Source organism: Frieseomelitta varia, unplaced genomic scaffold (genome assembly GCF_011392965.1).
Source record: "Frieseomelitta varia isolate USP_RPSP 00005682 unplaced genomic scaffold, Fvar_1.2 scaffold_788, whole genome shotgun sequence".
Taxonomy (NCBI): domain Eukaryota; kingdom Metazoa; phylum Arthropoda; class Insecta; order Hymenoptera; family Apidae; genus Frieseomelitta; species Frieseomelitta varia.
In genome coordinates, this window is record NW_025110576.1 from 88,308 (window position 1) to 105,875 (window position 17,568).

At 35.6% G+C, this 17,568-nt stretch overlaps 1 protein-coding gene across 2 annotated transcripts in view; it reads left to right on the top strand.

Moving 5' to 3' along the window:
* Positions 1-17,568, top strand: part of LOC122535923 (paramyosin-like) — an 83,588-nt gene that overhangs the window by 62,028 nt on the left and 3,992 nt on the right. The window contains exons 2-3 of one of the 2 annotated variants that reach the window (XM_043667849.1): positions 9,739-9,811; positions 15,751-15,973. In XM_043667849.1, the coding sequence (XP_043523784.1) occupies positions 9,739-9,811; positions 15,751-15,973 (296 nt within the window). The remainder of the gene's footprint in view (positions 1-9,738; positions 9,812-15,750; positions 15,974-17,568) is intronic. The other variant, XM_043667848.1, reaches the window with a different exon arrangement.

The window sequence follows — 17,568 nt, forward strand, 5'->3', positions numbered from 1 at the left end:
TCTTATTTTTAATGAACATTGAATACATTTACTTCTTATTTGACGTACTTGGAACGTTTTCTTTTTTTCGTATTTTGTCCGATTTTAGGTTTTTATTATATATTTGCAATTTATGAATGAATACAAAAACATTCAACGTATGCCTCTGTCAGTGTATTACCTACACTTTTTCGATACTAATAAATAAAAATATATTTTACTAGATGTGGAATAAAACAGATATAGAATAAAGTGAAATATAGACAAGAATAGATACAGATGATAAAAATATATTTTTATTTATTAAAAGAAAATAAAAGAAATACCATATATTCTGATTTTGCTCGCCGGATATGTCACGTTCACGTTGAAGTAAGAGTGTTCACAGGGCTGTTTGTATAATATCTTTCATTACAAGTAAACAGCATAATCGAGAACAACTTTTACTTATTCATCACGTAATGCAAAAAATTATAAATATATCCGTAAAATTTCATTTAATTACTCGAGAAATTAAAAAAAAGTTATGTCTCGCAGAACGTTACCGGCTTAACTCTGAACTTTTTAAAAGTCCAGTAACACGATTGAATTGTTGTTTAGTCAATATGAACAATGTGGCTGAAGCGATTAAGTTGGAAATAGAAATGAGAAATGGTGCTGATTCTGTGATAATGGTTTGAAGCATTGCCAATGACTCTATCGACGATCTATCTTATTGATCGGTACCGATAACATCGTTAAGATAAGACGAATAGCGGTATTGTAAGTAGGTATTGAGAACGTAACGTGTAATAAAGTCATCAGTGAGGTTTGTTTGCTGCAGACAAATGTATTACGTCGTCGAAGTCATAATATACACGAATATTTATGAAACAAACAGACGAATGAAAATTGACAAGAAAATCCGTTAATTTTCATTGATGTTCTCCGTTTATTATTGTAAAAAATCAATTCTATCCTTCCAAGCCACGAGGATGCATCGCAACAGAGGATAAACTTAGAACTTGATTAATTACGAAAGCAAAGATATTTTAAGAGTCGAGATGCCTCTGTATAAAGTAAAATTAACTTCAATAGATACAGATAAGTTATATTTACACTATTTATACTGTCGAGAGTTTCAATTTATGTTATATTATATTATTTATGTTATTATATTATTATTACATTATGTTATATTATATTATGTTATATTACATTATATTATGTTATGTTATATTATGTTACATTATATTACATTATATTATATTATATTATGTTATGTTATGTTATATTATGTTATATTATATTTCTAAGAATTGAAGTATCTACTTCTCCATCCAAAGTAAAATTCACTTATACCACAGTGATTCTTAGTCTGTCAAATAATGAGTAACTTAGTCATTTTCAATTAATATATAGTATATAATTATAAGTGTATTATATATATATATATATATAATAGTAACGTACATATATATATATACTAATATATAGTGTAGTGTATAATATAATATAATTTAATATAATATAATATAATTACAGGATTTCTGTTCAAATCGTATTATAATTCTCCAATTGTCATATAATTTCAAAACTCACGAGGCAGATAGATAAAAGAAGCAGATACATTCATGTATTTATAAAAACAACTGGCCATTGATGAATGAATCTCTCATACGCTCTATCTGAACGCCATCTATCTACATTATCCAGGATTCACCTGAATCACTGTTCCTCAACTAGTATTGGATGATGAACTAGTAGAAAATGAACTGTTAGAAAATAATATCAAAGATGTGATACGTATATAGATTCTTACGTATTTAAAGTTACAATACATCGTATCCATTATTGTCTGCCATTATTAAAACAAATTTTACACCGATCTCGAATTTCTTTCGCTCGCGCGATCGTTCCTTCTAGTGTACGTTGCAGAGATCGTAAAACGATCCGACATTTTGAAACGACCATGTTTCAACGACTCGTTTCGCATCGCGCGAAAAAAACTAAAAAATCGGTAGTACGTGGAGCAAAATGATTTGGATGAGTCGATGCATGCTGCTTCAGCGTTATGTGGGAGGGCTGGCAGACGTCGCTAGAGTTTATCGAACTTCTTCGTCGGGGCCGCAGACGTCGCGTCGTGCCGCGACTCCGGGCGTGTGTTCAGCTCGCATTTTCTTTACGAGACGAACGGAATGCATAAGTATTTCCGGTGGTGTTCGAGACCGCGCGGGGAGGATTCCCCGATGCGACTTCCGGCTGCGAGGCGAGCTAGTGTCCCTAATTACCGTGTCGGTTCATGAATACGATTGCCGCGCGACGCGGCTCGCCGCGGCACGGAAGCTAGCGTGGCGTCACCGGTTGTTACCCCACTCATGAATTTATGTATCTGCATTCTCGAACGCGGCACCCCGGCCTCAAGAAGAAGAGGAAGACGAAAGATTCCTTTTCTCCGGTCTGTAGTCGCGCTTCCTTTTACCCTTTGGCACGCATCGGTGCTCTCGAACGATGTCGCGGACGATTCGTGCCGACCGGATATAACCACCACCGGCTCGTTGCTCAGCTCTTTTGTTCACGACGGTCCAACACCACGATGTTATCGTGGATTAATCGGGATTCGAAATCGAACGAAATTTTTGCTACGAACTCCCGTTTGCAAAGTAGAGCTTTTTTTTTTAATTTTATATTATTTATTTATTTATAATCGCCGCACTTGTGTGAGTTGTTAGCTTGGAACTAGATCTCACGATTTGTTACAAAGGTATCTAGACACTGTAGAAGGAAGTATGTTAATTTCAGGACCGCTTCTTTATCCTTTTAGTCGGGGAAGGATTTATGTTTAGTTTATATTTAGTCTATTTGCGATGTATTTTTTGCGTTATGGACAATAATATATTATATTATCGATTGAACTTTGCATATATCACAAGTTGGGGAGTCATCTTTGTTGAGAAAAGTGGAGTTAGTGAAAGTAAAATAGGTGAAAAGAGAGAAAGAAAAATTATGGTAATCGTCAAGTGGAATTTAAGTCTCTATAGATATAGTTATATATATATGAGGAATAATAGAATTAAAAAGTTATTATAGAATACATAGAATATACATAATATATATATAATTTTTAATTAGTATAATATATAAATATATAATTTTAAATAATATACAAATATACAAGTATACATTAGCAGTCTTACATCGTAAGTCTTGAGACACTTGTTATATTTATTGTGAAACTCAAATTTAATTTTATTTCTTACGATGATGTGAATGAAGTAATAGATTTATAATAAAATAGAAGCAATCGGAAGCAATTAATTTATATTCACGCCAGGCAATGTAGATATACAATATATTAAGGCACTAAAATTGATAACACTGATGCAGCAAAAATGTTTCAGCACTTTTTATTAATGGTAATACAAGTGAATATATATATTACAATTAACATATAACAATCATAATATATATATTATAATTAAATAACTCTCGAGCACTCTTGTATAAAGAAACATTTTACACTGTAAACAGCCAACTCCAGAAATTTCTTTTCGCCGCTGCGTTTTTATCTTAACCTCTTGCGCTGAAATAACGTGCCACGCACGTCGAGAATTTTTCATTCCAAAATTATTATTGTAATATTTATTACAATAATAATATTGTAATCAGTTAAACAAATAATAAATTTATTTACCTCTCAATAATTTCTATCCAGTGATATCGTACCGACGAGTTCAAAAGAAAAAGAAAGCGACGAATTATTTTATACGGTATTTGGTCACTCGTTATGGTCCGCAATCAGTTGCCAGCGCAAGTGGTTAAATTACCTTATAACGTCGAAGCCTAGTTGTGAGAAACTGTATTAATTCGTGATTAGAAAATCTCCTGATTATCTTCAAATCGCATCGCCAGAATTACTCTTTCAACCGATTACGCATATATATATATATATGATAATGAATCGAGCAGTTTGTAAGAACTATCGTGGGACGAAGAAACGCCTCATGCACACACGGATGCAACTCAGTTGGACATACAACGTAGCGTATTACACGGGTGGAAGCCAATTATTCGTGCGGCTGACCCTAAAGGCAATGATAACTGCGGGCGGCACATAATTTTGAACACCACGAGCCTCGCCGCGGCAGTACGTAACTCCTGCTAGTCCTATATAATGAAGATACAACCGAGCCAACCTCCGAGACATCTTTACGTCCGAGAATGCGTGGCTTGTTACTTGCTCGGGCATGATGCTCGGAGAGACTGCGATACGCGGTTCTCTTTTTTTGCGGATCGACTCGTTCGATGTTACTGTATTTAGCTGGTGGCGATCCCTTCCATCCTTTATCGGTTTCGATAGTTCTCATTATTTTCTCGTGGATATATTGTAGCAATCGCTTCGTTCGAAGTTTTCACGAGTGAAAATGAGAAATCTTTCATGCTGACGAATGAAAGAGCAACGCAAATGTTACAAAGAAATTTCACTTTCAGTTTTCAAGATCATGATTGACTTTGCGATCTATTTTCTTTTTTTTTTTTTTTTTTCAACAGATCTCCATCATGTCACGGTATTTACTTTTTCAACTGCAATATTTAATATTTCCCATTTACAATTTCCAGTGATGCGTCTCCGACGCTGAAATTTTTCGTTCTTTTTTTTTCCTTTTTTTTTTTTTTTTTTTCCCCCCATTCACCATCCTCGATTCTCGCGATAGAACGCGAATTATTATAGGATCGCGTGCGCAACGCGACGGGTCGACGAGAGGGATGATTAACGGTTACGCGGGCTCAGTTTTCCAAAGACAATTATTTAACTCGTCAATATTGAACAGCGTTCAATTAGAGGCGAATTGAAATGAACACCGCGGAACACCGCTTCGAGCGGCCGCCGACGCTGATACAGCGATACCCGCATTTGGTTTTAAATCCCTCCCCCTCATACACGGGTTTCGCGATCCGTAAATGAAAATCTGTCGGCGGAACGCGCGCGATATTGAATAACATTTATTCGTCCGCGTTGAAAACGGGGACGGAATTTTTGTTTGCTTTTTTTTCTCTCTCTCCTTTTTTTTTTTATAGGTACATACAGCGGCTTGTAGAAGTATTTGAACATTTACTATAGAAATCTTTTATATATATGTATATATACACACGTGTATACTAATATCCTGCAAGTTCTATGCACGTTTTCAAATTGATTTTCAATTCAATTGCTGTCGTATATTATTGCAGTACTAATAAAATTTCAAAATTTTCTATATATATATAAAACTTTTGTTATATAATATATAAACTTAATATATAAATAATATATAAATTTTATGTATACTATATATATATAGAAAATTTTGAAATTTTATTAGCACTGCAATAATATACGACAGCAATTGAATTGGAAATCAATTTGAAAACGTGTATAGAACTTGCGGGGTATTAGTATACACGAACGATCGTCTTAAACGTATAATGATAAATGTTTCAAATGATACTCATTCGATATTAATGTAACGGTTAATTGATTGTTCAAATACTTTTATGATCTTCGCTTACATTAAACTTATTACGTAAAGCTGAAAAAAAAAACTGCAGATTGGTAATCTCTGATAGATTATAAAAACAAAATTATTAAAACAAAAGATATGTATTGATTCAAAGTATTATATGCACAAGTAAAATCCTAGATGATAATGAACGAATGGAGAAAGGAAGATGTTCATGGGTGAGATTTCTTTTACAGTTTCATGTTTATTTCCAATTTTATTCAAATAAAATTCATTGTCGATAATAGTTGGCAAAAAATATTTTCACCATCCGCAATAGTTCTAATTCATAATTAAAAATCTGTACCATACTATGTTAAATGTTACAGCATAGCATTTTAATACTATAATACAATCCTGACCTGAACCTACGTTATGTACAATGCTACATACTCTCATTAGAGATAATTTACTATAATTTATTAGAATTATTAATAACTTATTTCACGCAAATGTCCTTTTGCTCTTAAAATTATCGGTTGAATTGTTATAACTAAATTCGCCCATAGACTGAAGATTTTTTAACAAAAATATATGTTCCTATGGCATACAAAGTTACTTTTAACAGAAAACTACTTACACTGATTGATTTCTGAGCTCTCGAATCATACGCGATACACATATACAATATTGCGAGTTATACTACACCAACTGATATAAACATCGCACTGTCGTATAAAAGTTTGCTCGGTATCACGTCGTGTACTCGCACCCTCTGCCTGGAGAAGCTATATAGGCGATTATCGACAACCCATTGAAGGGTTAAATCCCAGGCTCATCTCGTGGGTTACACGGCCAATTTTCGCACAGTCGCGCGTTTCCTTCGCCTTCTATCCCCTTTCCCCGCTAATATCTCCCGTTCTTTCTTCTTTTTTTCTTTTTTCTCATCCCCGGCTGCCACGACCAACAGCCTGGCCTGCTGACGGCTGCGCGTAAAATTGGCCGGAACGCATTTTTCCATCAGGCCGGTACCTACGGCCGAGCCTGGTTACAAATTATAGGTGTACTCTTATTGGGAGAACTCGACGAAACGAGGGAACCGATACGTTTCTCTACGCTGCCCATAGGTCCCATGCTGAAGAAACCGATGAACCAGTGGATTTTGGGCGAGTTCCTCGGACGATCTTCGACGATTGGACGATTAACATTTTCGACGTGAAGAGAAATCAATGTTTCTTCTGGAAAGATGTACAATATCGATCGGAGAGTTGTGTTCAACGACAGATTGATCGAAAGATTTTTTGATCAAGGACTGTGCTCGATGACAAAAAAACAGTCTACAATGAACCAAACCTGAGAATTTGCTTTGGTCCCAACCGAATGAATAAGTCTTTAATAGACTTACCGTAAGAGTCCGATCTATTGAACAAAAACTGCCTGTGCTGCTGCCAGGCATCGCGTCGCAATTATCTCTCCAGAGAGGCACGACATTAGCCGGAGTTAATAGTGAACTTCGTAAACTAACCGTTGAAACGGCCGCGTGCATCACGCGCGTCCCTTTAGGTGTACGTTTCCCAACAGTCCATTTCTCCCAAACGGTCTGAAACCACTTTAAATCTCTCGCGAGCGTGCACAACTTTCACAATCCCCGCTCGAAGAGTGGCTCGAGGAGAGTCGCCCTGGCTGGTTCATAATAGATGCGCGGCACAGCATCAGCGAGCGCAACGTAACAACGCAACCTTAACAACGTAACAAAATGGTAAAACCAGCCGGGGGCCATCGAGTCGTTAGGGACACGCCCCGTGGAAAAACACGGGGCTCTCTCCCTTGACATTAAAATCGCATTTGCACGGTTTTCCACGGAATCCGCTGTCGAGCCTCGCTTTGTTCATCGATTACGCGGCTACGATTACGGCCTCGACACCGCGACTCCGCCGGCATTAAACGTAATTTAACCCGGCGACATTTGCCCGGTTAATGCGGTAGTGATTTCGTTGCATCCCTGACGGATTGCGCGCCGTCTAATTCAGTTGCGCGGCTCGGTTCCCCGTGGGACCACGCGTAATGCCACCCAATGATTAAAGTAATTCCAGTCTTGATTTCACGGGTACGGTGGTTAATTGATCGGTGTCAGGCCGTTTGCTTCGAAAGGTTATTGTTAGTGTCATGATGGAATTCGGAATTGGAAGCGAAAGTATCTTTGTGCTTATAGTTTTTACGTTTCGAGGACGATTATCGTGTACTGAAGAATGAGTTTAATACACAAATACAGTTGCATATACAGTTGTGAATGTACATTTATTGAAAAATTCTAACATATTCTGCGTTTTTATATAATATCTCATGTCGTGTAATCTCATGCGTAATTTATGACATAAGATTAAGAAGGTAATAACAAGTAGATTAATAATTATAGCTCGGACGAAATCTTTAAATTTTCATCACCCATTCTTCACTGTCACAACATTACAAAAACTATGATGCTGTAGTACTACATTATGTTCTTTTCATTTACCAATTAATATCTCAGAATGACGTGATCCGTACAGTCATAATACCTTCAAACAACTCGATTCTCAGCCAACCTTGAAACCATGGCACGATCTCTCCTCTCCTGTACAGAAAAGACGTTCATTTCTTCTTCTTCTTCTTCTTCTTCTTTTTTTTTTTTTTACGATTAATAAACCGTCCCCATTAACGCGCACCTTAAAGCGCGATTTTCCTTTTTACGCCCTCGCGAGAGAAAAAAGCGCGTGATCCGTTAATGACACGAAATGAAAATATGACCATTCTTGGGTGGAAGTTTAAGAGGCAAGAGCCAAGTCGTGTACCGGCACACTGGGGCACGCTGCGTGCCACCGAGCCCGGAGGGACTTACTCGCGGCATTAAAACTCCAACGATCCCGAGGGCGGATTCCCGGGCTGGACGAAGCATAAAACTCGTCGTTAGGGGCTCGACGGCGTTAATGACGAAATCTCTTCGTCCCCTTTTTCTTATTCGCGACTCAGCCACTTTTCCAATGGAACGTCCCTGCGCCACCCCTGCTGCCTTGGCTAAAAGGATTCGGGAATAAACAACGACTAGACCTGAAGATTAGCGTCAGCTTAGCCACTTTCTTAGTCGCTCGTGTAGCTTGTATCTTGGATCTTCGTTCCCGAATTTGAACCACCTCGCGTGGACCATAACGAGTGACCGAACCGTATACATTTAAATATATTTAAAACTTTGAGAAAATGTTGCAATTTGGGACAAAAGATTCTCGACGTGCGTGGCACACAAGAGATGAAGTGTTTTTATAATTTTTATAATTTTGCACACTTGCACGAAACTTAACCTTTACCTAAACGACTAAAATAATCCTGTAAGCTCTAAGGTTTGGTATTTAAAATATTTGCTCAAATCTCTTCGTCAAAAAATGGATATTCTGAATGATCTTTTAATGTAATATTTTTGGTTCTAAATTATTTTAGTGTAATGTTTACACTAAAAAGAAGTTCGTTCGAGAAACATTATTCAGACCAGAGGATTGAAAATGAGCTATTCATAAAATGCACATAATATGGGGGAAATAACACGTAGAATATAGTAGAATACTCGTCGTGAAACGAATCTCCATTCAGATTTCATTTTCTTACTGGTATTTATAGAAATGCAAATTAAAAAATGTGCGATCTAATCACAAACACTTTCCATTAATTCTCAATTACGCTGCTACGATTAGATTGAGGGTGAGTTAAAGATATTTTCGCAAATTCTACTGTGACCTTAACCTATTGACTCGCTTCTTCCAGATCCTTCAGTTCATCGTTACAACAAAAACGCTTTATTCTATTCTTTAATCTATACTTTGAAATTGAAATTGATTTCTGTTTATTAACTTTTAGTTCAATTTGACTGCCAAAGTGGTCAACATAGCCAATTTATAATTTTTCACAGTACGATTCTGCGGATTTGTTGAAAGGTTCTATTTTTTTTTTTCTATTGATTCGGATAATTTTTATTTCCGCGAACAAAAGTTCGTGTCTTTCCTTCCTTTTGCGCGCTAATTTCTCCAATACAATCTTTATACTTTAGTGGTCGGTAGTCAAGACACAGACACATGGCTTCCTGATCCACGAAAATTGACGACAATGCTCTAACGAATTTGAAAAATATTTCTGTTTATCAACTTTCACTTCAATTTGAAATACAGACATCTCCGATCGAGCTGAGAACTCGCACGTACACGTTGCAACAAATAAATTCCATCAATCCCAGTTTCGAGATGAAAAACTTACGCGTCGTCGTTGTCTGTTGCAGAGGGAAACGAGGAACCGGGAGCAGAGCGGACGTTCGGCGATCGCTGACGCGCAAGAAACGCGCCCCGTCGTAGGTTAGTCTATCTAATTATCCGCGTTTTACATCGACGATTTCCAGTGATTTACGGCGAAATTGTACTGGCGACCAGCGACGACCTTCGTCCGGTCTCAGCTCAGGTTCCGGGACAGGAGTTAGGTGAGAGAAAGAAAGAGAGAGAGAGCAGGGAAGGGGTGAGGACGGCTCGTGTGCACGGACGACGGCGTAAAAGGAAGAGAAAGAGAGAGAACGAATCAGCTAAGCGGTCCGCGGGTAAAAAAAAAAAAAAAAAAAACGCTAAAGGATTCGGTCATTTATCACCAGCGTTGCTGCCCTCGGGGCACCGCAGGAATGAAAAGGGGAGGAATATAATCCTGTTGGACAGACTAATCGCGGACTAACGTGGACTAACTATCCACGTATTATCTACAATAATTCCATGGTATTTGGTCGCAGGGTAAGTAAAGGGGGGCTTCTACGTCCTTCTGCGTCTGAAAGAAACGAGAGATTCCGCGGTGAAACAGAGTTTATTGGAAATGGCTCTGGGAAAAATATATTTTGTTACGACGTAGATAGGTGAAACACTTGTCGCTGTTTCTGATGTATAATGCAACATTACATTATACAAATATAATGTGAATTGTAATATGATTATATTGTTTCGTAATACAAATATTTTGTAACATAATGTAGTACAATGTGTTATATTAAAGTGTATGATGTTAAAGGAGAATGTAAGAGAGTTTAGGTAGGTCTGAACATATCCCTTTTATATTGTCTATATATGTAAGTTATTAGTACGTATAGCGTTGTGAAAGCTGGATGAATTGAAATTAGCAAATTAATCATTCGACGTGTTCTATTCGTATTCTGGTGAAGTTAGCACATTAGCGTTGTAAACGATGTTATAAATGCACAGGTACAGATGAAAGAGATCGATTCGATACGTAGTAAGTAGGTATTTCTTTTTTTTTTTTCAAATTTTACAAACTTGTTGCGAAACAGTTACAACGTTGTAAAGAGTACAATCGTACAATTGTAATTGCACAATTTCCCTTTGAATTCAACCAAGTATGATCTTTACTCGTCGCCACTACTCTAACAGATGAAACGTTGCCAGTTCGAGTTAATTAACCGGTAATTAACTTAATTTTTAACGCGCCTGTGCAGCTGGTATAAGCGAGTGAACTTTGGCGCGAACAGCGTAAACCAGATCGCGACGCAGAGAAAAAAGAATTAATATTTTGTTCGCTTTTTCTCTCTCTCTCTCTCTTTCTCTCTCGTTTTCAAATAAAGAGCATTCCTGCTATCAATTCAGTCTGGGATCAATTTACAGATTGTACGCAGGGGCGTTTTGGTCAGCGAAACACCGGTCCCAATTCGCGGCGAAGCTATTTTTGCACGCTGCGGTCTGCGCAGACTACCTGCCCGCGTAAATATACAAGCCCGCGCTGCAATTTTGAAGCCTGTCGCGCATAAATAAAGTGAACTCGAGCGTGGAAATTAATTAGTGTGCCGACCAAGGGGCAAAGTATAGGGAAAATTCACTGGCATCGCCATTTAATTGACAAACAAATTTCATTAGTCTGCGCACGTTACGCGTGTAAAGCCTCCTCCCCCCTCCTACCCACTTCCTCTTCGTCTAATTAGCACTAGTTTATTGAACAATGTCTACACATCGTTGCGATTTTCAGTACTTTAAGCTTGAAAATATAATAATAATAATACAATATAATATAATAAAATATGATAATAATACAGTTTAATATAATATCGCTTCATTACTGTAATAATATAGTATGATGTTACAATAAATTATTGTAATATGACAATATAGTTATATTATTGTATATTAATTATAATATGTAATACATGATATATATAATAATTCATTATATATATTACATACAATGTAATTAATTATTACAATGATATAGCTTTTTATCTCACACTCATCAACTCGATAGGCGAGTGAAATAACACGAAACAACATGAAATAACAATAAAAACGTTGAAATTGATAAATATAAATGTGAACGTATAAACGAAATTTCAATGAATCCCTGATCTTTACATCGTATGCTTCTTTTTTAAATCTTACTTGATCTGCACACTACTTATCTTGTCTTTGATGTACCCATATGGTTATTACATTTGTTCAAAATGTTTATTTCTATGAATCGAATGATATTCCAGTCTTCTTTATAACTGAGACTTTTTCTTAGCTTTATAAACGTTAGATACAAAGTACCATCGTAAATTTTTTAATAATAAAACACGAGCGCTCGTATGTATGTATTACTGTCGATGCACAATTGCACGAACATAAAAATATAAAAAATTTACGATCGAATGACATCCTATTCCAGTTAAAAAAAAAAAATTAATCATCACATTGAAGACGTATCCGCGTTGTTAACCCATTGACGTGCGAATTAAATGAAATTCGATATTCAGGCCAGATACTGATACTTTATTTCCATTCTAACATTTGCGTAAACTTAACGAAGATCACTTTTACATACACTCTTACATTTATATTGCAAAATGTCACAAGCGCAATATTTATAAAAAAAATTTAATAATTCAGTTAGTCATTGCATGTCAACGGGTTAAACTATAATGATCGACTGTCTGAGAATCGACTGCGCGGAGTTAAAGAGGACAGGTCGGGGACATATGGGGGAGACGTGTTGCGAAGGTACACGGCGTCTGGGTGCACATATAACGCCTTCAAATTACAGAGTGGCCAAGGACCCATCCATCACAGCTCGGCCCATGGGACTTACTATATCTTTGCGCACCGCCCCAACGTTTAAGTCGTTAGCAATTTCCCCTGTACGGGACTATTTTCGGCCCCAAATTCCATATGGCCCGATAATATCCGATAATACGGTCCGTCTCGGCGGATTGGAGTTGGAGAGAGGATGATTCGTTTTGTCTCGATAGTCGTGTCTGATCGTCTTCACCCTCGGTCCCCCCTTTTGCTGAAATTTCGCGTCCGACCGAGCTGTATCCCTGCACGTTGTCAACTGGCTGTTTCACCACAATCGAGACCGCCGTCCAGTAACAATAATCTTCGTACTCTAAACGTATTTGTTTAGAGTAATTCGACTCTAAAAGTCTCGTCGCAAGTTCCTCTTTACGGTCACGTTTCGTTTTTAATTTGCTGCTTTAATTTGCATCGACGTGGAGTTTCCTCTGATCGAAAAAAAAAGAGAGCTCTGAATGGAAGTGTTTGAAAAACTACGTTCGATAATTAGATTCCGTTCGCGTGAGGTTTCTCTTGATGACAAATTATATTTATATGATTTGTGCGATGCCTTTATTGCTTTTATTAGTGATACTGTGACACTTTAATGTAAAAGGTGGTATTCCAATGTTCTAAAATTCGAGAACTGTGATTGTGAAATGTTTTCCGACGTATAATGTTGTTCGACGTATGTAGACCCGTAGAACTCAGGACTTTGAAATTTATATTCTATTTTTGATGTCGCCATTTTTCTCCTTTGCTCTTTTTGACTCAAAATTATATTATGTTATATTATGTTATATTATGTATTATTATATTATATTATATTATTAAAATTATATTACATTATTATATTATATTGATCAAAATGTAATCTAATTTTTCACAATATCTTAGTATTACCTACTCCATTATATATTACAAAAAAAAATTCGCAATTCAGGAATTAATGATACTCTCATTGACCAATTCTCTAAAATATACGAAAATATAATCACAATTCAACACAATTCACTATGTAATTCATGATTGTATCACGTAATGCTATTGACTAATTCGCGTTCGTTAATCTTTTCAAAATTACAAGATCTCTGCGTTATATAAATTTTCGAAAAGACGCGCAACATCCTGCGAAATCGATTGACGACTTTAATAGTCAAAATCGTCCAAAAACTGCCGAGATCATGGTATTTAAGAAACGTGTGAAAACGTTTGTATCGCACGTCGATTTATAAGTAACAAATAAATAAATAAAGATAAATTTTCATTCTATAAATAAATAAGGATAAATACTTTGTTTACAAGTGATTATTATTTACGGTATGCAGCGTACGTAAAACACATTTCGAAATTTCGTCGCAAATAATAAGAGACAACTAACGTAATTAATATTGGTAAAACTTCAAACTAATTTGAATATAAACGAGTATATAAAACATATTTATACGTATGCTGACGTGTTACTAACTCTAATATGTTAATCGTGTGATATCAGTCATTGTTATTTCACGTGAATTTATCGGTATAGTAGATACGTCATTGCTATAAATAGTATCGAGAAAAACCACCAAGGGGCAGTAGCGTACGGAGCATTTGCACGAGGTAAATGCTCTTTCGATAATATCACTTATTTCCACAAGATTGTAAAGATTAGTCAATGTTACAAATAAAAGGATCGAAACTGATCAAGGAGTGAAAAGTGAAATCGTTCTACTAAATCGAAAAGAGCTTTTATGGACTCACTGAAGCTATTAATACATGGTTTTTAATAAAACTAATTTATATTTCATGAAACCTTGCTGAAAACAATTTTCGTAACTTTGTTTTGTTTCAAAATTTAGTTTCAAAACAACCGAAATCTTATTTTCACTCTGTCTCTTCAGGAATCGTGCGTAACTGATTTCCCCATATTTTTTAATAATCGGCACTTCGTTTTGAAATATTCTATTTGAAGATCGCTTCTCATTTCAAAATTTTCTACATTTCATCGGAAGAAACTAATCTATGTACTAACCTATATATATTATAAATTTTATAAAAGGAATTTTATAAAAGTACACTTTCGAACGGCATTTAAAAAAAAAAAAAATAGATTAGCTTCGAAAAATGGTAGGAAGTGTGCCCTTTAAAACGTGCTTTGTTTCACGCCGATGTCTCAATCGGTTCGGAAGATACAGCGTTTCAAAGTTTACGAGTTAAAATTCGCGCCAGACCGTCCGCCATCTTGGATTAGCCGCCAGACGCCGTGACCTACATTTTTTCCTGGAAATCTGTCTGTCACTGACCATTGTCACTGGATTCGGTATGCGGTAGGTCAGTGAAAAGCAGCGCAAGAGAGAGAGAGAGAGAGAGAGAGAGAGAGAGGGCAGAAGTGCGACAAGGACAGGGATAGGAACCGGCCGAAAATTACCCTTGTCTTTACGCGACGATAACTCAGGAACCAAAAATCGTATCGAAATAAGACAAACAGCGTTTTAAAGGGGAAGGTTCAACGCTTCTGACGATATCTATTCCTACCAGAAATTTTAAGCCGTTTTGGAATTACAGTTACATAAACTTTTGGTATTTTTAATAGACTTTGTCGTACGTTTTGCACGGCGATGTTAATTAGGGTATTAACTAGGATGAATATTTGGGCTTTTTGGACTAATGTGGCTCAGAACGAGTATATTTAGAGTGGTGAAAGTTGAAAACGTCAATTAGATTGCGGATCGTTTGTGCTAAATTGTACTTTTGTTAGTGATGATCGATTAAGTATTCAGTGTCACGACCGGCATTTTATTTTGAATATTTCACAATTTTGTTATACGTATCCTGTACACTTTTGCAACCTAGAATTTATTATAAATTCATGAGCATTCGTAATGCGACAGTAATTTTTCAAAAAGATTTATATTAAAGTAATTGTTCCTTCTTCTTTCTTTTTTTCTTATTTAACTGAGAGTTTGTCAGATTTCTTTCTTCAATCGCAAATGCAGCCAATTAGCTCATATTATTTGCTGTGTATGTAATCCATAATTGTATCACAGAATAATGCACTTAGTTAATCGTGTAGCAAGTATTTAGTAATGATTGTTCAAATCTCACAAGTATACAACAATCTTAAAAATACTATTACCATTAATAATGATAATTATTTAATAATTAAATAATACTTACCATTTTTCGTCACAAGTATACGACAATCTTAAAAATACCATTAAATACGTATGTTACGCTTTCAGATAAAAGAATCGATGTGAAAACAAAGACAATTTGCACGCAAACATCCATGGAAGCCGTTCAGTCGAACGAGAAAAATTTGCACGATGAAGCAGCAACTGACGCGAATCATTTCGGCGTTTATTTGAAACAAAAACAATCCTCGGTATTTTGTATCGACGAGGATCCTGCCCCCCAATGGCTGATCGAGGAAGCCCTCGCCAGGGGGACTGAGGTATGCAAAGAGTATGTATATTAAAATATTGCAAAATTCTCCAACGAAAATTCGAGCGATTCGTCCGGAACTTCCAATCGTGCGTCAGTGAATTCGACGAATTCAAACGTTCGATATTTATATCAGTTTCTGTTATATCAATTAGTTTTCAAAGACTTCTCGTTTCAAATAAGATTCGTGTTTTTACAATAACACGTCCACGGCGGTTTCCGTTTTTACAAATACTTTAGGATGATTGAAATAAGATGAAGAAATCGACAGAAAAATTTTAAACAACGTAAACAATTGAATAAGTACAATTAAATAAAAAATGCGCTGTCGTCGTAACACAATATTTTATGAAAATTAAATATTATACGTTTAGATAAAACGTATACTAAATGTTTCATGTAGCAGACAATGTATAGCGTTAATGTACAGCGAGAAACATAACTAAACCAATAACGATGAAAAATGATTGATATTTTAAATATTTATAACTGCTTAAATGAAAAAAAGATTGTATAACAATGCACTCTGTCTCATTTTAAATCGTATAGCGTTTTGTTAATTTTCTTCGAAGATATTATGTAATATTTTTATCATGTAATTTTTGGGAAATTTGATTCTTGAAAATCATACAAAAATTTGAGCGTCTTTAATTCTTAAATTTATCTTAAAATTATTCAAAGTCTAAGAGTTTAATCCTGAATGAACAAGTTAAAAATGCATATGTGTATATATATATTGTATATGTATAAAAAAAAAATATATATATATATATATGTGCACTTCTTCATTTAATATATTGTTATTCTCTGTAAACTTTCAACAAATCAATTATTTTATTAGTGATTATAAGATTATGTACAATATGAACTAAACATTCAGAGAGTTAGAAACATTGAAACACTTTTTTCATAGATTTACCATGATCTTGAAGATTGAAACTTGTACAATCTTTTTCACGATTTTATTGAGCTTTGAACATTAGATGACGAAATCTTACAATATTTAAAATTTAACTTTAATATTTAATGTTCAATTAAATGACGAGAAGAAATCGTGGCAAGTTTTATCGTTGTAAACGGAAGATTTTAATCTTCAAGACTGTGGATGGTCGTAAAAAAGTTTTTTAAACATTTTCAGAAACGTTCGAATTTTTACAATTTTCGACGATAAAAAAAGTATCCTTACTTTCTCGCTTATTACATGATGCAGAAACATTTTTAAAAAGAACAAACTCAAGAGTATCAAAGTAGAGTTCCTACATTTTAGAATAACGCCAAATGGATTAATACATAAAGTTACAGCGGTTCAAAATATCGGCAATTTTTCATCTTTATTAATTCACTTCTGCACTTTACCGTGCGTTCATTCATTATCTCTATTTGTTGCTCCTCGTTTTCTTAGACTTGTTAAACGAAAGATTTTAATAATCGGAATAACGTAGATGAGTTCGAGATATCGGGGAAAATTCGTCCTTCTCCTCGACGAAACAGGTTGAACAAAAATACACCTCTCGAAACGTATGAGAAACTTTTCATAAAATCCACACCGCCCGATTTCAATTGAAATTTTCACGGAAAACAAACGACGACTTTTCCCATAATATCACCCAGCGCGC